At 32.7% G+C, this 17,011-nt stretch overlaps 1 protein-coding gene across 1 annotated transcript; it reads right to left on the bottom strand.

Annotated features, from left to right (window-relative positions):
• Positions 1-1,168: 1,168 nt before the first annotated feature.
• Positions 1,169-14,323, bottom strand: LOC127971592 (plexin-B2-like). The gene is made up of 16 exons (XM_052574707.1): positions 14,138-14,323; positions 13,503-13,639; positions 13,235-13,417; positions 11,752-11,863; positions 9,999-10,199; positions 9,746-9,925; positions 8,500-8,636; positions 8,304-8,404; positions 6,667-6,896; positions 5,936-6,117; positions 3,699-3,765; positions 3,186-3,332; positions 1,804-1,960; positions 1,618-1,718; positions 1,447-1,531; positions 1,169-1,368 (listed from the first exon to the last, which is right to left on the bottom strand). The coding sequence occupies exons 1-16, from the start codon at positions 14,321-14,323 to the stop codon at positions 1,184-1,186; spliced, it is 2,391 nt and encodes a 796-aa protein (XP_052430667.1). The 3' UTR covers positions 1,169-1,183.
• Between the last annotated feature and the right edge of the window lie 2,688 nt (positions 14,324-17,011).

Raw genomic sequence — 17,011 nt, 5'->3', positions numbered from 1 at the left:
AAAGACTTGCGAGGTAATTAGCCTCTCTAATCGCTCAATTTACGCAGAACGGCCTCTGACACAAGGACATGCGACGAACCAGTCAAACAGAATTAGATTTACACGTCGTGACTTAAGAGAACATGCCAGCACTCAGAATAGTTCCTGGAGGTTTATGGAGGTTATAATTATTATATGACACACGTTCCACATTAAATACTGCTGGAGAACTGGGCCGTTCATCACCAACATTAATCACAAGTGATTACGCACTGTTGTCAACTAAATGTAAAGATGCAAAAATCTTATTTTTTCATTGAAATTATGTATAATACAAGATAAATGTGCATCTTTTTAGATAATATACTTCATGCTCAAATTCAACAAGATATATTTTATGAAGAGATTCATTTCTCATGCAAAATAGCGGACTCTGAATGGCAATTAAAAATGTCAAATAAGTAAAAAGATTTTTTTTTAAATGTCTATTAGTATCAATTTGAAATGCATTTCATTTTAATTAATAAATTGCATATTTTTAATTGATTTTAAAGTGGCACTCTCAGCCTTCGATCTGTGCAATGTTGCTTCTGCTTGCTAAATGTGGGATACATTTTATTTTACATTTACATTTTATTAACAGTTTTAAAATAATAATAAAAAATGTTAATAATTTAATATAATGTAATATCTCTAAAATGTATTTTCTATTGATGTAAACAAGACCACAAAAGACCCAATGATATAGATATATATATATATATATATATATATATATATATATATATATATATATATATATATATATGAATAAATTACCACAATCCAATCAATTCTGGATAAAATCCAGTATTATTTTAATATCACTGACATATACTAATATATTTTTGTCAATATTTTGAATTACAGTTTTTTTAAAGTTATAAAGTAATTTCGTTGTGCATTTCTCTCATGTTTCTCTTTTTTAATGTATCTATATAGTCATCATTAATTTTTTGAATAGGGTTTAGTTTATTTAAAGTTATTTCAGTACTTTATATAAAAATATGAAGAATGATGACTAGCCGAAATGTTTTGAAATAAATAAATAATATTCATTTAGTTTCAGGTGGCATTCTTTCTTTAAGGTTTTAGTTTTAATTAACAACAACAACCCTGATAAAACCAAGTCATTCGATTTATTAATGAAACGTTAACGCTGAAGTCAGATGTGGTGAATGCATGAAGAGCTCAGCACCTTGACGGAAAGCAGTCGGGTCAGATAGATCTCAGTGATGGCTTTGGTCATGGATTTGTCCTTTATGCTGCCTCTCTTAGATTTTATCTCGTCCAGCTCATCGGCCGGTCGCACCAGGTGAAACACTTTATCATCGTCCAGCAGGGCGTTTCCTGTGAGTTCGGGTGAAGAGAGTGTATAAGTCTGAGCGCCAGTGACAGATCACACTTACAAAGCAGACTCGCACTCACTCTCTTCATGGTTATCGTGATTTTGCTCGTAGGATTGATGTGTGTGCTGAACTCTGGAGAGGACCACCGTCGCATTATCACGTACCTGAAACCACACCAAAGTCATGTATAAGAACAAACAATGACCCTCTTGTCTTCACTGGAGCAATACTGCTCAACCCATGTGCTCACGTTATAATGGGCCAACGTATTGATGCGCCTCCACCTGCCCTCCTTCTGTGACGACACGTCTAGATCTGACAGGATCTGTCCCGTGGAGCCGGGACGCCATTCTGTGGGAGAGACCAGAAGACGTGAAGAAGAAGAAGAAGAAGAAGAAAGTGTGGCGCTGCACGTGAGATCACGACGCCGGCTCACCGAGGGTGACGCTGTCTACTTTGGGTCTCTGAGAGTACGGCAGGTTTTTGTAGACCTGCTCGATGATCTTCTCCTTCACCTGAGAGATGGTGTCACAGTTCAGCACCTTCACGGGGGTGATGTCCGGCCCCTCGCCCTGAACCAGCACCTGCAGCGTCTGCCGGAGCACAGAAAATACTGACAAATACTGACCAAACCTGTTCAGAAAGTATCTGAAGTGATCTGGGATCAAATAAAGCATATTCAAATATGTATTAGAGATCCAAATGATAACACTTTTACCATAACAGGTGCCATACTAATACTTTAATTTTTGGTACTTGATACCAATTATAGATACCTGTTTATTAATTTTTTTTTTTTAATATTGGGTAGGTTATATTGTTTAATAAACAGATGTTCCTTCACTCATTTTCACACTTAATTATGTGTGCAATAAATGTGGGAATATACAAAAAATATAATATTTTATATATATATATATATATATATATATATATAATCTTTTTCATAAAAATGTGATATAATTCAATGTATATATATATATATATATATATATATATATATATATATATATATATATATATATATATATACACACACACACACACACAATGTAACACTATAATATTATATTCATGAATTATACATGTAATTTCAATTTTATTATACATTTATATATGAACATTAATATTAATTGCATGTATCATTTTATAATAAATTCTTATAAATTCATTTATTTTATTGTTATTAGATAACTATTATTAAAACCATACCATTATTTTTGCTTATTTATTTATAATTCATACTACTGATATTACTGTATTTTACATGTATTTTATAGATAGATATAGATACATAATCTTTCATTTAGATTATATTTGTAGTATATATATATATATATATATATATATATATATATAACAATATATAACATATATTACACATATTAACAATACATCTGTAATAAATGTATATATATATATATATATATATATATATATATAATATAATATAATCTGATGAATAATAAATGATTATGATATATTTTGAATATAATCAATGACTTTTAAAATATGAATATGTTTTTTAATTATTATATTGTTTTCGCTCCTTAATTCAAACTGCTTTTTATTACTTCAACTGTAGTTAATTGCCGTATATGAATGTGTATAAGATATGTTTCCATTTAAAATTTTAATAAATGCAGTATGAATCCATAACTATCATTCTCATCTTTTTGTTTGTAGTAGCACCAAAAAAATAAAATAAAATAAAAATAGAACAGTCCTTTGTTCATCAACGAATGAAAGTGGGAAAACTCCAGATCAGTTTTGTTCTGAGCAGGTCACATTCGTCACATCAGGCTGTTGATCACATACCAGCACAACATACTCCACGTCATCTCCCAGAAGGCCGGTGTCGTTCAGCGTGTATTTGGCTTTCTTGACCTGTGCGTCCACAGGCCCCTTCTCAATCTGGTGCTTGATGGCCCTGAAGAGTTTGTAGAGCGGCTCTCCAGCGCTGTCCTGAACAAACAGCAGCACTTTAACACAATCCTGCTGCTGCTTTCATCCCTCACACACACACACACACACACACACACACATCCCTCCTCACTCTAGTGCTGATTCATGCAGACGAGGAACAGACGCTACTTCATTAAACACTATTATCATCATCTTCATCAGTCACACTCATGAATATCAAAGCTTCACTGACACACCGTGGACAGAACTAATCCAAACCCTACAAGACCTTAAAATACTAATAAACCCATCTGATGTAATATGAAGCTTAAGGTGAGGTGTGTAATACTTCCAGCTTCCAGATCAAGACTGGACTTGATCATTAAATCCCGATGTATGAATCTTGTGTCATGTTTGATATTTTACCTTCAGGTACTGATAGAGACAGATGGACATCCAGTTACTCAGCATCCTTTCCACCACCGTTTCAGACCTGCACACACACACACACACACACACACACACACACTTACTAACTAATATTCAGTAAAACTAACAATTAAAATCGTAAAAAAGAATGAATCATTTCATATAAAAATTATTTAAATAATATATACAACATATAATTTTACATCAAATGATAATTAAAAATATTTCTTTTAAACATTTTTATAATAAAATACTTAAAAACTAACATTCACTCAAATTAAACTGGTGTTTGGATAATAAATGGATTAATAAATTGGATCATAAATCATAAACCATAAAAATTTGTAAAAAAAAAAAAAAAAAGTATAAAAATGAATACAATTTCATATTTAAAAACTTGCTTTATTTTAAGTAAATTAATAAAATAATTTAACACAATTAAAAATATAAATAATTCTATATTAAAACACTAATATTAACTAAAACAGTGTTTTCAAATCATTAATTACATCATAAAACTGTAAAATGAGAATTGAGAATTTTTTACATTTATAATTAAATCGTAAAAATTCATAAATAATTTTGTATAAAAAAATATAATATATAATCAAATAATTTTAAACATTATATTATATATATATATATATATATATATATATATATATATATATATATATATATATATATATATATATATATATATATATATATATATATATATATATATATATATATAATACACACATTTGCTAATTAATATTCAATAAAACAGTGTTTCCCAAACTGGAGTTCACGAGTTGATAAAAAAAGGTAATAATTATATTATTTTGTATTATATTATATATAATGCCTGCTCTAAAACATGGACACCTTTTCCTCTGTGAACCTCCTAAAATAATTTTTTTTTTTTATAAAACTGCATTTCTGAAATCACATTTGAAGCTTATATCTAATCTGATCTGTCAGTTAAGCACTATATTAACACGACAAGTCACTAAAGAGCCAACAGTCGGGTTATTAACAGTTATTTTCAATAATAGGCACATTTATTTATTGAAGACAGATGTTGCGGTTGCTGGCTGTTATTGAAAGCAACAAGCCACTGGAGGCTTTACGTTAGAGTTATCTGAAGTGGTTTCCCTTAACTGTGTTAAGATCAGCCTCCAGTGGCCTACTGCTTTAATCAACACTAACACACTCATTTCTGTCAAGAACAAACAACAACAATTAGCATCAGCACCCAACTATGACAATCAAAGAAGCATGTGAACATGAAGCTGGAGTATGTTCTGCTTTGGGACAGAGAGGTTTGTTTGTTTTTTGAATGTCAAGACAGATTTTGATGAACATGACATGTTTTATGTGACATCCCCAGGTTGATCAATCAGAACGATCGATTGATTAAAAAATGATAATCTCTCACATAGCAAGAGCTTGGCTTTGTGGTCCATCCCAAATCAATAAGCATATATTTAACATTCATGCTTGCGGATGTTTGCTTGCCTTTTACTGCCTCAAACCAGAACTCTCAATATATTCCAATGATTTAATGCCATTAAATATAAACAAATTCATATGGGAAATCTAGTGACTAGATATGCCTCCGGAGCCTTAAATCTCATGAAAACCTGTCGAAAACATGCCATATTGCACCCCAAAGCACAAGAAATAAATATATTTTACACAAAGAAAAAAAAGCATATTATTAGAATCATTTCAACTAGACAGGGCGGGACTTATCTAGTAGCCCCGCCCCTTTTTAAAGGGGACATCAGATGCCCATTTTCCCCAAGTAGTTATGATTCTTTATGGTCTTCACAAAAAGTACATAACATACTTAAACATTTCTCAAGGATAGTGTAAAACAACACTTTTTATCCTGTCAATAACAGCTAAATATAATTAAACCTAAATACAAGTATTAGAATGTATTATATTTATGACAAATATTCCATATCTTTATATTAATTTATGATCTATTTATATATTTTATTATATTCTTATAATACAAAAGAAAAAAGAATGAAAATGACAAACAAAATAGGGCTAAAATGAAAACACAACATAAAAATGACACATTTTTACACACAGGTGTGTCTAAAATAACACTGTTAACTAATAGTACGTAACCAGCCAATCAGGCTGCAACATAACAAAACCAGCCAATCAGATTGCAGGCTCGGAATTTTGCACCATTTGGCCATAGGCCTCAGTTAGTGTCAGCCGCGTCTCACCTGCGAAGCAGCAGTTTAGGGTTCTTGCTGTGAACGTAGTCCTCCATGAGCCCCAGCAGAAGTGTCCTCATGATGTCTGTGTAATATTCCAGTTTCCCGTGAAGCGCCACGGTCAGCAGAGACGCAAAATACACTTTGGCCCTGGCGTTAAAATCCGGACGGCCCTCCAGCGTCCTGATAAACTTCACACAGAGAGATCACGGTTTACTAACTTCCCTGTGTGATTAAAAGTGTGGAGCATTACGATTTCCATCTACATTACGAGCGTCTTGTTATATTCTAATGAGTATTGTGTTGGTTATGATGGACTCTCGTGTGTGTGTGTGTGTGTGTGTGTGTGTGTGTGTGGTGGGTAATGATATAAACACTTGGGAGATAATTACAGGCCAGTCTTAAAACACGGACGGTGTGCTTGTTTATGTGTGTACATGTGTGTTATTAGATGTAAATGTTTAATTGTGTTTGCGGCGTGAATACAGAAGATTTTAATGGGAGCGCAGGAGCTGATGGAGTCCTCTGGGGCTGTTTTAGTGTCATTCGGGTATAATTGAGCGACTGTCTAAAGGCTTCGTCGATGATGTGTGTGCTTTCTGATGAGAAACCTTCCACAATTATCGTCAAATATCAATTTACTGACCTTTCCCGCTGATAGCTGCACCGAATGGTTTAAAACGAGTACGTGAAGAGTGTATAAATGGATCATAATTACAGTTTGTGTGTGTGCTTCATACATTGATGAGGAAAGTTTTGCTGTTGAGGAGGTTGGAGAACTGGTTCAGCGCCTGGGTGACCGTAGCCCTGCGGGATTCTGGGATATCCAGTTTGCCGGTGATCATGACGTCGTTGGCACCGTCCTTCGAGGGCAGGAAGAAGACGCGGTCGGTGTAGGTCTTGTAGTCCAGGAAGGGGATGCGGCCCTCGCTGATGTCATTGCCGTGGTCCTCCATTTCAATCATCAGATCTGCAGGAAATGACACGTTCAATGTCAATGACGTGTTTGCTTCAGATCCACGTAAACTCATCCAGACAGTTCTGAGATTTACATATCCAAATTTCATTAGTATGTGTCAAAACCAGACTTCTGGGTGTGAGGCAACAATGCAAATACCATTGATCAATGGATAAATAAATAAATATATACATAAAAGGGTGAAAGGGTAGATAAATAATAGATTAAATAAAAAATAATTAGTAATAAATACACAAATAAATATACGTGAATGGACAGATAAGTGACTGTCAATTAAAAAAATATCTGGAAAGTTAGGAAAACAATAGATTAATTGATAAATAATTATGTAGATGGATGGATGAATGAATGAATGAATATATGGACAGATAGATAGCAAATGAAGAAATAGATCAATAAAAAATAGCTGGAAAAATACATAAAGACATTTAAACAGGTAGATTAATAAATTAATAAATAATTGGTAAACAATGGATTAATTAAAGATAAAAAGTAACAAGTATATGAATAAATAAATGATTATCTGTCCATTCACATTTATTTAATTATATATGTATCACTTTTATTGCAACTGTCAATAAAAAAAAATATTTGGAAAGATAGAAAAACATTAGATGAATTGATAAATAAACGGGTGGATAAATAAATAAATAAATGGACAGATAGATGACACATGAAAAAATAAATAATAAACGGAAAAAAAACAGGTGGAAAATAGGTGGAAAGATACATAGACATATTAATGTAGATTTACTGATAAATAAATAAAACCAAACAAACTAACAAATAAATAATAGGTTGCTGAATTAATGAATAAATAATAATAAATTATAAATTATAAATTAATAAAAGATAAACAATGTACAAATTTTTAAATAAATAAATACATAAACGCGAAAGGACAGATAAATGACTGATAAATCAAAAAATAAGGAGAAAGATACAGTAGATAATACATTAATTGATAAATATGTGAATAGAGAGAAAAACAAGGGATAAATAAATACCTGAAAGGATAATTAAAGAATGGATTAATTGAAAAACAAAGAAATAAATACATAAACGTGAATGGACAGATAAATGACTCACAAATAAACAAACAAGTGGATGAAAGATACAACAAATACAAAAGAACAAATAAATTGGTGGCAAACAATTGATAAAGAACTTAATAAAGAGAAGCTGATAGCATGCTTTAGTCGAAAAAACAAAACAAAAAAAAACATTAAAAGATTTTACACACTGAGACTGACATATTCTAGTCCGATTAGTTGAGTTAACAAATAATTGAGTAGCATAAGCCAGTCGTCACTTTTCCATCGCAGACACAAAGAAAAGCTTTTTCCTCGCTTCAATCATCTGTTGCGATGGTAAAGGTATTATGCGTGCACATGTGACCTGTGAACTCTTTTTTGCAGCGGTCACGAACACTCTCCTCCAGATTCTCCAGCTGATGCTTCACTTTCTCGTACTCGCGCTCGGCCTGCTGGCTCTTCCTCCTACACACACACGAGCAGATGAATTCATTACATGAAACGTTCACTCAGACCAACAGCTCAAGGGCATTGTGGGAAGTGCAGTTCTTCTCTGTAACCTGTAGCAGAGGACGGAGATGACGATGATCAGCAGCATGGGAACGAGCACCGCCGGGATGATGATGGGCAGCGGGAGACTGTACTTCCTCTCGTACCGGACTGAGCCGACCAACCACTCGCCCTTCCCAAACTTAATCTGAGGGAAGGAGAAACAGTCTGTGTTAGGACTGGACGGATGGATGGATGGATGGATGGATTAATAAACTGGTCGAGAGATATATATACAGATATATACAGGAAAGTTGATGGGTGGAAGAATGAAAAGAAATGGATGGATAAGCCAACGGGTGGATGGAGAGATGAATATCTGAATACGTGGATGAGGAAACAAACTAATAAAAAGGTGGATAGATAGCTATAATAAATGGATAGACGTGATGAACTGTTGAATATATAAATTACTCAAAATTTGATTTTTTTAATGAAATATACAAATGTAAATAAAATTAAAAAAATAAGTGGGTGGACAGCTAAATGTATTAATAGATACATAAATAAAACACACATTTTTAAAGAATAAAAAAAATGAATTATATATTATAAGTCTATATTTTTACTATATTATACAATATTTTTACTATATGCATATTTATTTTTTATTTTATTTTAGCTAAAAATGAAGAACATCAAGAAACAAATAAATGGGTGGATAGATGCATCGATAAATAGGTGCGAATAAAGGTTTTTGTCAAAAATGGTTACATTTTATATATATATATATATACACACACACATACACACATGGATGGATGGAAGGATGGATGGATGGAAGGATGGAAGGATGGATGGATGGAGGGATGGATGGATGGAAGGATGGATGGATGGATGGATGGATGGATGGATGGATGGATGGATGGAGGGATGGATGGATGGAAGGATGGATGGATGGAAGAATGGATGGATGGAAGGATGGATGGATGGATGGATGGATGGAAGGATGGATGGAAGGATGGATGGAGGGATGGATGGATGGATGGATGGATGGATGGAGGGATGGATGGATGGAAGGATGGATGGATGGATGGATGGAAGGATAGATGGATGGATGGATGGATGGATGGAAGGATGGATGGATGGATGGAAGAATGGATGGATGGAAGGATGGATGGATGGATGGATGGATGGATGGATGGATGGATGGAAGGATGGATGGATGGATGGAAGGATGGATGGATGGATGGATGGAAGGATGGATGGATGGATGGATGGATGGATGGATGGATGGATGGATGGATGTTGTCTCACCACCAGGTCGAGCGGGTCAGAGCCGGTGTCTCTCCTCTGTCTCTTGGATCGAGCACTGGGGACTTTCGACGGCGGGTCCAGGAATAATTTTTCATCCTGTAACGTGTTTACGTTACACTCTATGTCTCCCACAAACGCCTGCGCTTCATTCGCCGTCATCGCTTTAGAAAAACCACGACCCTGAGACACAACAAAATCAGGTTTACTCGCGTGAAAAACCGCTGTCTGAATGAGATCACGAGCAGATACTCACATTCACAATGATCATGCTGTTCTCAGTGATTACGGTCTTGCTGAGGGGATCAAACGTGGGGTTGGGGTGATACTCAAACGGTGTCAGCTCGGTCTGGAGGTTATCCAGCTGCACGTACGTCCTATAGAACTGAGACTCGTTGACCGCAGGTGACACAAACGTGATCAAGGTGTCGTTTTTGAATGTGCAATTCTCTACAAACTGACAAAATAAGAGACTGTGTTAACATCACTTCTGTAAATTGAGACAGCACGTCATATTCTGCCTACACAGACAAACATGGTCCATGATGCTAGTCTAGTCTGAGTCATGCAAGTTATGCAAAAACTTCAAAACGAATCTCTATGCATCATATCTACACTTTATTGTTTATGATGTAGTCTCATGTCCATTTTTGCACAACTTTGTCATAGATTAATGCACTTTACGAAAGTAACTTTTAGAATGCTCTAAAGACGAACTTAACCAATTTCGTTGAACAGATAAAACCATTAAGGAATTGCTTTTAGAGCAATCTAGTTATTAGCAGAAACATGAGTGCAACTTTGGCCTGTTGGTGGCGCTACAGAGTTTGAGTTAGAGACTCAAACTTCATTGTGGTTAATGATGAGATGGTTTTCTATCTTTGTACCAAATTTCATAGCTTTCCCACAAGCGGTTCTATGAGATTCAAAACAATACACTAAAGCATTCGTAATATTCAGTATTTTATTACAAAATTCAAAATTGCCTACGCTCAAATTGGCTGACAAGGGATAACCGTTTATCGGCTGATCGGTTGATGCATCTCACCTTATGATTTTTGCCCTAACTGTTCAGAAATCATAAACAAAAATTTTACATTTTTCTTAATGTCTTAATGTTAGTATGTATTTGTCTTTGACAGGAAATCAGATGAAAAAAGAACTTTGCTTCTATACCTTATATTTCAAAAGTTATTAGCAGAAATATGATTGCAGATTTGGCCCAATGGTGGCGCTAGAGGGTTTGAGTTAGAGCCTCCAAATTTGGTATGCTGAATGATGAGACTGTTCTCAATCTGTGCGGCAAATTTCATAACTTTCTCGCAAGCAGTTCAATGGGCTGCCATAGACTTGAAGAGCGGAAGAAGAAGAAGATACAGATATAACAAAGATATAACAGATAGATCACTTGAGGCTGGGCTCCTAATTACACAAAGTGACACTTTTCAATAATTTTTCACATTTGAATTTAATTGCATCAGCAGTAATATATTTATTTAAACTGTACAAGGGCCATTTTTGTCCCTTTATCTCAAATTTATTTGGCATTTTTGTTCATTTTGTTGGCATTTTTTTACCCAGAAGCCCCCGTTAATGTCCAACCATGACATGGACTGAAAGTCCTCAGCAAAACAGAGGAACAGATTTCACTGCAGCTGGGAAATCTATTGATATTCTGAGAGGGAGCAGCAAAAGTCCCTAAAAGTGGGGGCGGAAAATCTGATAGATAGACAGATGGAGCAAGAGCGATGGAAGCACTGAGGAAGGGATGGAGTACAAAAGCTTCTCCTCAGATAAGAGAGATGAAATGAAGCGTTCATCAAGTCTTTCGTTAGATAAATGCTTGTTTAATCTCCGTCTCGTAACTTGAGCGCCTCAGATCGGAGCAGCTCTCATCGTTTCAATCAGAAGCTGAGCGATTCGTGCAAGTGAGAGGAACTGATCAAATGAAAACCAAACAGCAAGTGATGTTTCCCTCGAGAGCCGCTGTTGGTGTTTCTCCTTCTCACCTCTTCTGGGACGGTCTGTGTGGACCATTCTCCAGCCGACGCCACCACCCTGATAGAAGCCTTCTGGACCAGGTCAAACCCAGAACCCAGCACCAGGATTGCTCGGCCACCACTGAAATACACAGTAATATATTTTTATATTTTACTTGTTGTTACACTGCTGAAGGGCAGTGTACAATAAAATGTATATTATATAAAATAAAATTATTATAATATAAAATAATCTTCTTAACATAATGTTAAGGCGTGTATATCTCTCTATATATATTATACTACAATGTACATTTTATATTTTATAATAATAAAAAATTATAAAATAAATATACAAAACTATTTTAACTATACTATATCTCTGGAAAATATATCGTACAAGTATGACATGCTTTTGAGGACCACAAAACTACTGTATATATTGTTTTACATAGTTCATAACCCAAAAAATCACTTTTTACAAACTGAAATCACACCTGCCTTTTGTAGAATTAGAAACATTTTTGTTTAGATATCTTTTATGTAAAAAAATAATAATTTTTTATAATATAAAAATACATGCAGTATAAATACATATACACACATTCAATTAATAAATGTAAATAATTACGTGCTATATAAATAAAACAAAGTAAATAGATTAAATTTATTTACATAAATTATTTACATATAAGTGCATATATACAGTTCATTTATTTTAGATAAACATACATAGTAAAATAGTAAATTATAACATTTAGCAATTCAGAAAAATATGTATACATATACATGTGTAAATCATATAAATAAAATAGTAAATTAATATATATACAAATGTATTTCAATTATATTATTTACATATAAATAAATGCATATATACACAATTATTTTATTAGATATACATATATGATAAAACAGTAAATGTTACATTTAGCAATAGAGAAAAATAAATTAATAATTTATTATATATGTAGTAAATTTATATAATATAATATACAATAATAATAGATTTTTATATAATAATAGATTATATATATATATATATATATATATATATATATATATAAAATTGAGTGTGTGAATTGTGTGTGTATATATATATATATATATATATATATATATATATATATATATATATATATATATATATATATATATATATATATATATATATGATACAATATAATCAGATATGAACTATATATTTAAAGTATACAAAAATTACAAAAATTCTACAACTAATTAATAAAAATATTTAGCATATTTATGCTTATTTATATTTTATCATTTTTATACACATACAACACTATATATATTATCATATTACATTAATTAAAATATCTCAAAATAATAATAATTATTATATAATAATAATAATAATAATAATAATAATAATAATTGTAATAATATTTATTTAAATAATGTCTAGCAAAAAGCAGTATTGATGGGGGTACAAATGATGAAAGCGTAATGATGTACTGGTTGTGTGGGTGAGGAACCGAGCAGAACTGACCAGATGAAGCTGCTCCTGGGCTGATGGTCGGACACAGAGGGGTTGCTGGAGAACTGAAAGGCCGTGCTGATGCTGGTTGTGGTGTGTTTGCCGTATTGGACTCTGACGGTGAGGTGAGGCGACGGAACCGTATCGCCCAGATACTCCGACAGTTTACAGGTCATCCGCTTTCCAAAGCTCTCACTGACAGAGAGGAAGAGCACAAGTGAACCAAAGAGGGCAAATCTAATGAAAATGACAGAAACGGCATTTCCCATGATGCACTCACACTCGGCAGGGCACATCGCCCACCATGACTTGAAGGTCTTGTTTTGAAGCGGTGTCCAGGTCCACCCCAGCGATAGTGAGGATGGTTCCTCCTGCTTTAGGACCTCGTTCAGGAGACACGCTCTGTGCTACAGGGTCCTACAGAGACGAAGATCTCATATTACATTAGTGAAATAATATCACACACACCATTTCACATGATATAACTAATTATTCATTCAAATAAATCATATCTACTGCAATATTGAAGTAATAATGTGCACATAAACTGCAAATACCCAGCAATGACAGCCGTCCCATGCATTACCATCCTATTGTAATGATTACATAATCCAAGGAAATGCATCTGTGTGCTGTCCGAGAGTGTGCCGAACAAACACACACCCTCAACGTTTCCCCGCGGGAGCGACTGTGACAGCCTGTCTCCCTGAAAACTGATGCAATAAACCCTTCTAAAGCCGTCAGCGGTGATAATTATGAGGCCTGCAGGAGCATAAGACCAGCGGCCACACACAAAACAGCCCAGCATTACATGACGCACGCAGAGAGATGCTCCTGTGGACTCACACAGCAGCAGAGTTTCACTCAATTACTGCGTGAGCAGTGCATGCTGGGTAATGTAGAATCGTGACTTACCCTGTAGGTGAAGCGGACCAGATGTGTGGATATGCCTTTCTTTCCTCTGCCCACAATGATTTCCACCTCTCCGGCTTTGTCGATTTTGGCCGGACCGATTTCACACACCACACTGCCAGAAAAATATACAACTACTACTTTAATAAAAAGAAGTGTATACTGTATATATTGCGTTACATAGTTCATAAGCAAGAAAATCACTTTTTACAAACTGAAATTACACTTTCCTTTTGTAGAATTTTAAGCTTTTTTGTTTTAACATTTTTTTTTAGGTAAACAAATGAAAAAAAACAAATAATAAATGTAATACGTAAATACATACAAATACATATACAGTAATTAAATGTTTTTATATAAATAATATAAATACTTTTATATTAAACTGTATATTAAATGTAAATTACTACATTTAGACATTCACTAAACAAATAATTAATTTAACGACATTATATTGTTTATATTTTTACATGCAATTTTAATATATGAATTATATATATTAAATATTAAAAATAATTACATAAATAATATTAATAACATTTTAAATACATGTATTAAATTATATTTACATATAAATAAATGCATATATACACAATTTTGTATTAGATATACATACAGTATATAATAAAATAGTAAATGATTACATTTAATAACTTAATTATTATATTATATGTAATATAAATAAAATAGTAAATTAATACATTTACAAATTTATTAGAAAATATTGTGTATTATTATTTCATGTATATTATCTACATATAATTAAATGCATATACATAAATATTTTTACATATTATATATATATATATATATATATATATATATATATATATATATTTGTATGTGTGTGTGTGTGTGAGTAGATAATGTAAATGTAGTTAATTAATCCTTTTTAGAAAAAAAAAATGATATGTTCTTTGCATTACTATCTTATAGTTTCTACCGACTGAAGGGCGAGGTGGAATAATTTTCTGCACACACCAAATCAAAGATGCTTTTCATAAAGCTTCAGCTATATTCAACCTGGAACATTCCTTTAACCCTAATGTATTCTGAACGAGGTCAAAATGGGCAAAAGACCAGATTCGTTAGCGCTGGACCAACTTTTCCAACCTGAAACATCAGTGCTGATTCTGAACAGATGCTGTTAATTAACACCGGTCCCACAGATTACAGATCCATTACGTCCAAAAGGGACCAACTCAGAAAACCGGTCCTCTGTTCCCCCGAAACCTGGCTCCATCCTCCCCAAACACACTCTTCTGACAGCTTATTAACCATTCTGAAGCCAAACTCTCCTGTGAAAGATCCTTTTCAAACACAAACGCTCACAACAGAGCTGATGAACCCTGATGTAGAATCACTGACTCAGACAAGCCTGACACTGCTGTGAGAAAAGCCCCAAATCCACACAACATGCCCCGCATTTCAAACGTCTACAAATCCAACATTGTTCTACAAGAGGAAACACAAAGACAAACTCGTGCACGCTTAATATTTCAAGCACAATACGACACCTCCAGCAGCTTCCCAAACACGTTATTTGGATCCTTCTTGGGGGCATTTTGACATGCTTGAATTCTGGGTAATTATTTTTTAATTAAGCTTTGAATGAACCAGATTTCTCAAACAGGACGTTCGCTGGAAATCAGGCCATTTGGTAGCACAGAGATCTGCAGGGATTTGATTTTATGAAAGCGCTCGTTCAACACCGAACACACTTTGTGAGAGTTCATGAAAAGTGTTGGGATGAATTGCAGTAACCAAACCTGTTTAATTATTCCTGTATAAATGTGAAAATGCTAACATGAAGCCATACTGGAGTAAAGTTGGAATTATCAAGATATCCTATTGTTTTTTTATTAGATACGGTATATGACTTTTCAACTATTACATGACATAAAACTAGTTTTACACAAATCAATTGTCTCCCTCCCTCCCTGCATGATTTTGGCCTGTCCCACCTCAGAAGTCAGACATACTTTATCTGATAATGAAAAGTATACAACCTCGTAATATCTTATATTAAATTCCTAATAATTTTGAATATCAGTCCATTTTTATAAATATTTTAACGTGGACCACATTCATCAAGCTTTTTTTATGTATATATAATAAGTATATATAAATGTAGTAATATGTGGTTTAATTACTATTTTATTACATATTTATTATTTAGAAAATTATTAAGTCATTAATTACATTTTTGTAAGTAAAAATTGGTAAATTAATACATTTATACATTCATAAAGCAAATTATTAATATATTTTCATATGTGTGTATAACAGAAATAAAACATTAAAATTAATTAATTGCCTTTAAATGAATAAAATTATAAATGACTATATTTACAAATGTATTTAAATAATATATTATATTATTATTATATTATTACAATTTAAAATTTCAATCCATTTTTGTAAATATTTTAACAAGGATGGCATTCATCAAGCTCAATAATTCAACCCTGTTACCGGAGTTTTTTCTAGGATTTTTTAAAGGAACTTTTATTACAAAAAATATAAACAATTAAATTATATACATATAAAAAATTTTTTTTATAAATGTATAACACTATAAATGTGTGTGTGTAGTGTATATTCAGTTATATATATATATAAATACACTCACATACAGCCTATATTTAGAAAATATTTACATATATTCATATAATTTATATCATATAAAAATATATTTAATATATACATGTAAAAATTAATAAATATATACATGTATGTGTGTGTATTTATGTATACACATAATAAATATACACAGTAAACACACCTATATTATGTAAACAAAAAGTTTTTTTTGGAATGCGATTAATCGCGATTTAATCATTTGATATTTTTTTTATTTTGAGGTATATATATATA

The sequence above is a fragment of the Carassius gibelio genome, chromosome B14 (genome assembly GCF_023724105.1).
Source record: "Carassius gibelio isolate Cgi1373 ecotype wild population from Czech Republic chromosome B14, carGib1.2-hapl.c, whole genome shotgun sequence".
In the NCBI taxonomy this organism is placed as follows: Eukaryota; Metazoa; Chordata; class Actinopteri; order Cypriniformes; family Cyprinidae; genus Carassius; species Carassius gibelio.
Note: the sequence above shows the minus strand (reverse complement) of the source record. Positions and strands in the feature narration are given on the sequence as shown.

Excerpts from the sequence above, each read along its gene's own strand:
- LOC127971592 (XM_052574707.1), bottom strand. The coding sequence starts at position 14,323 with ATGAACTATGTAACGCAATATATACAGTATACACTTCTTTTTATTAAA. Across the intron at positions 11,864-13,234 it reads CCCAGGAGCAGCTTCATCTG|TGGTGGCCGAGCAATCCTGG; the intron begins GTCAGTTCTGCT and ends TGTGTATTTCAG. Across the intron at positions 1,369-1,446 it reads TCACGATAACCATGAAGAGA|GAAACGCCCTGCTGGACGAT; the intron begins GTGAGTGCGAGT and ends CCGAACTCACAG.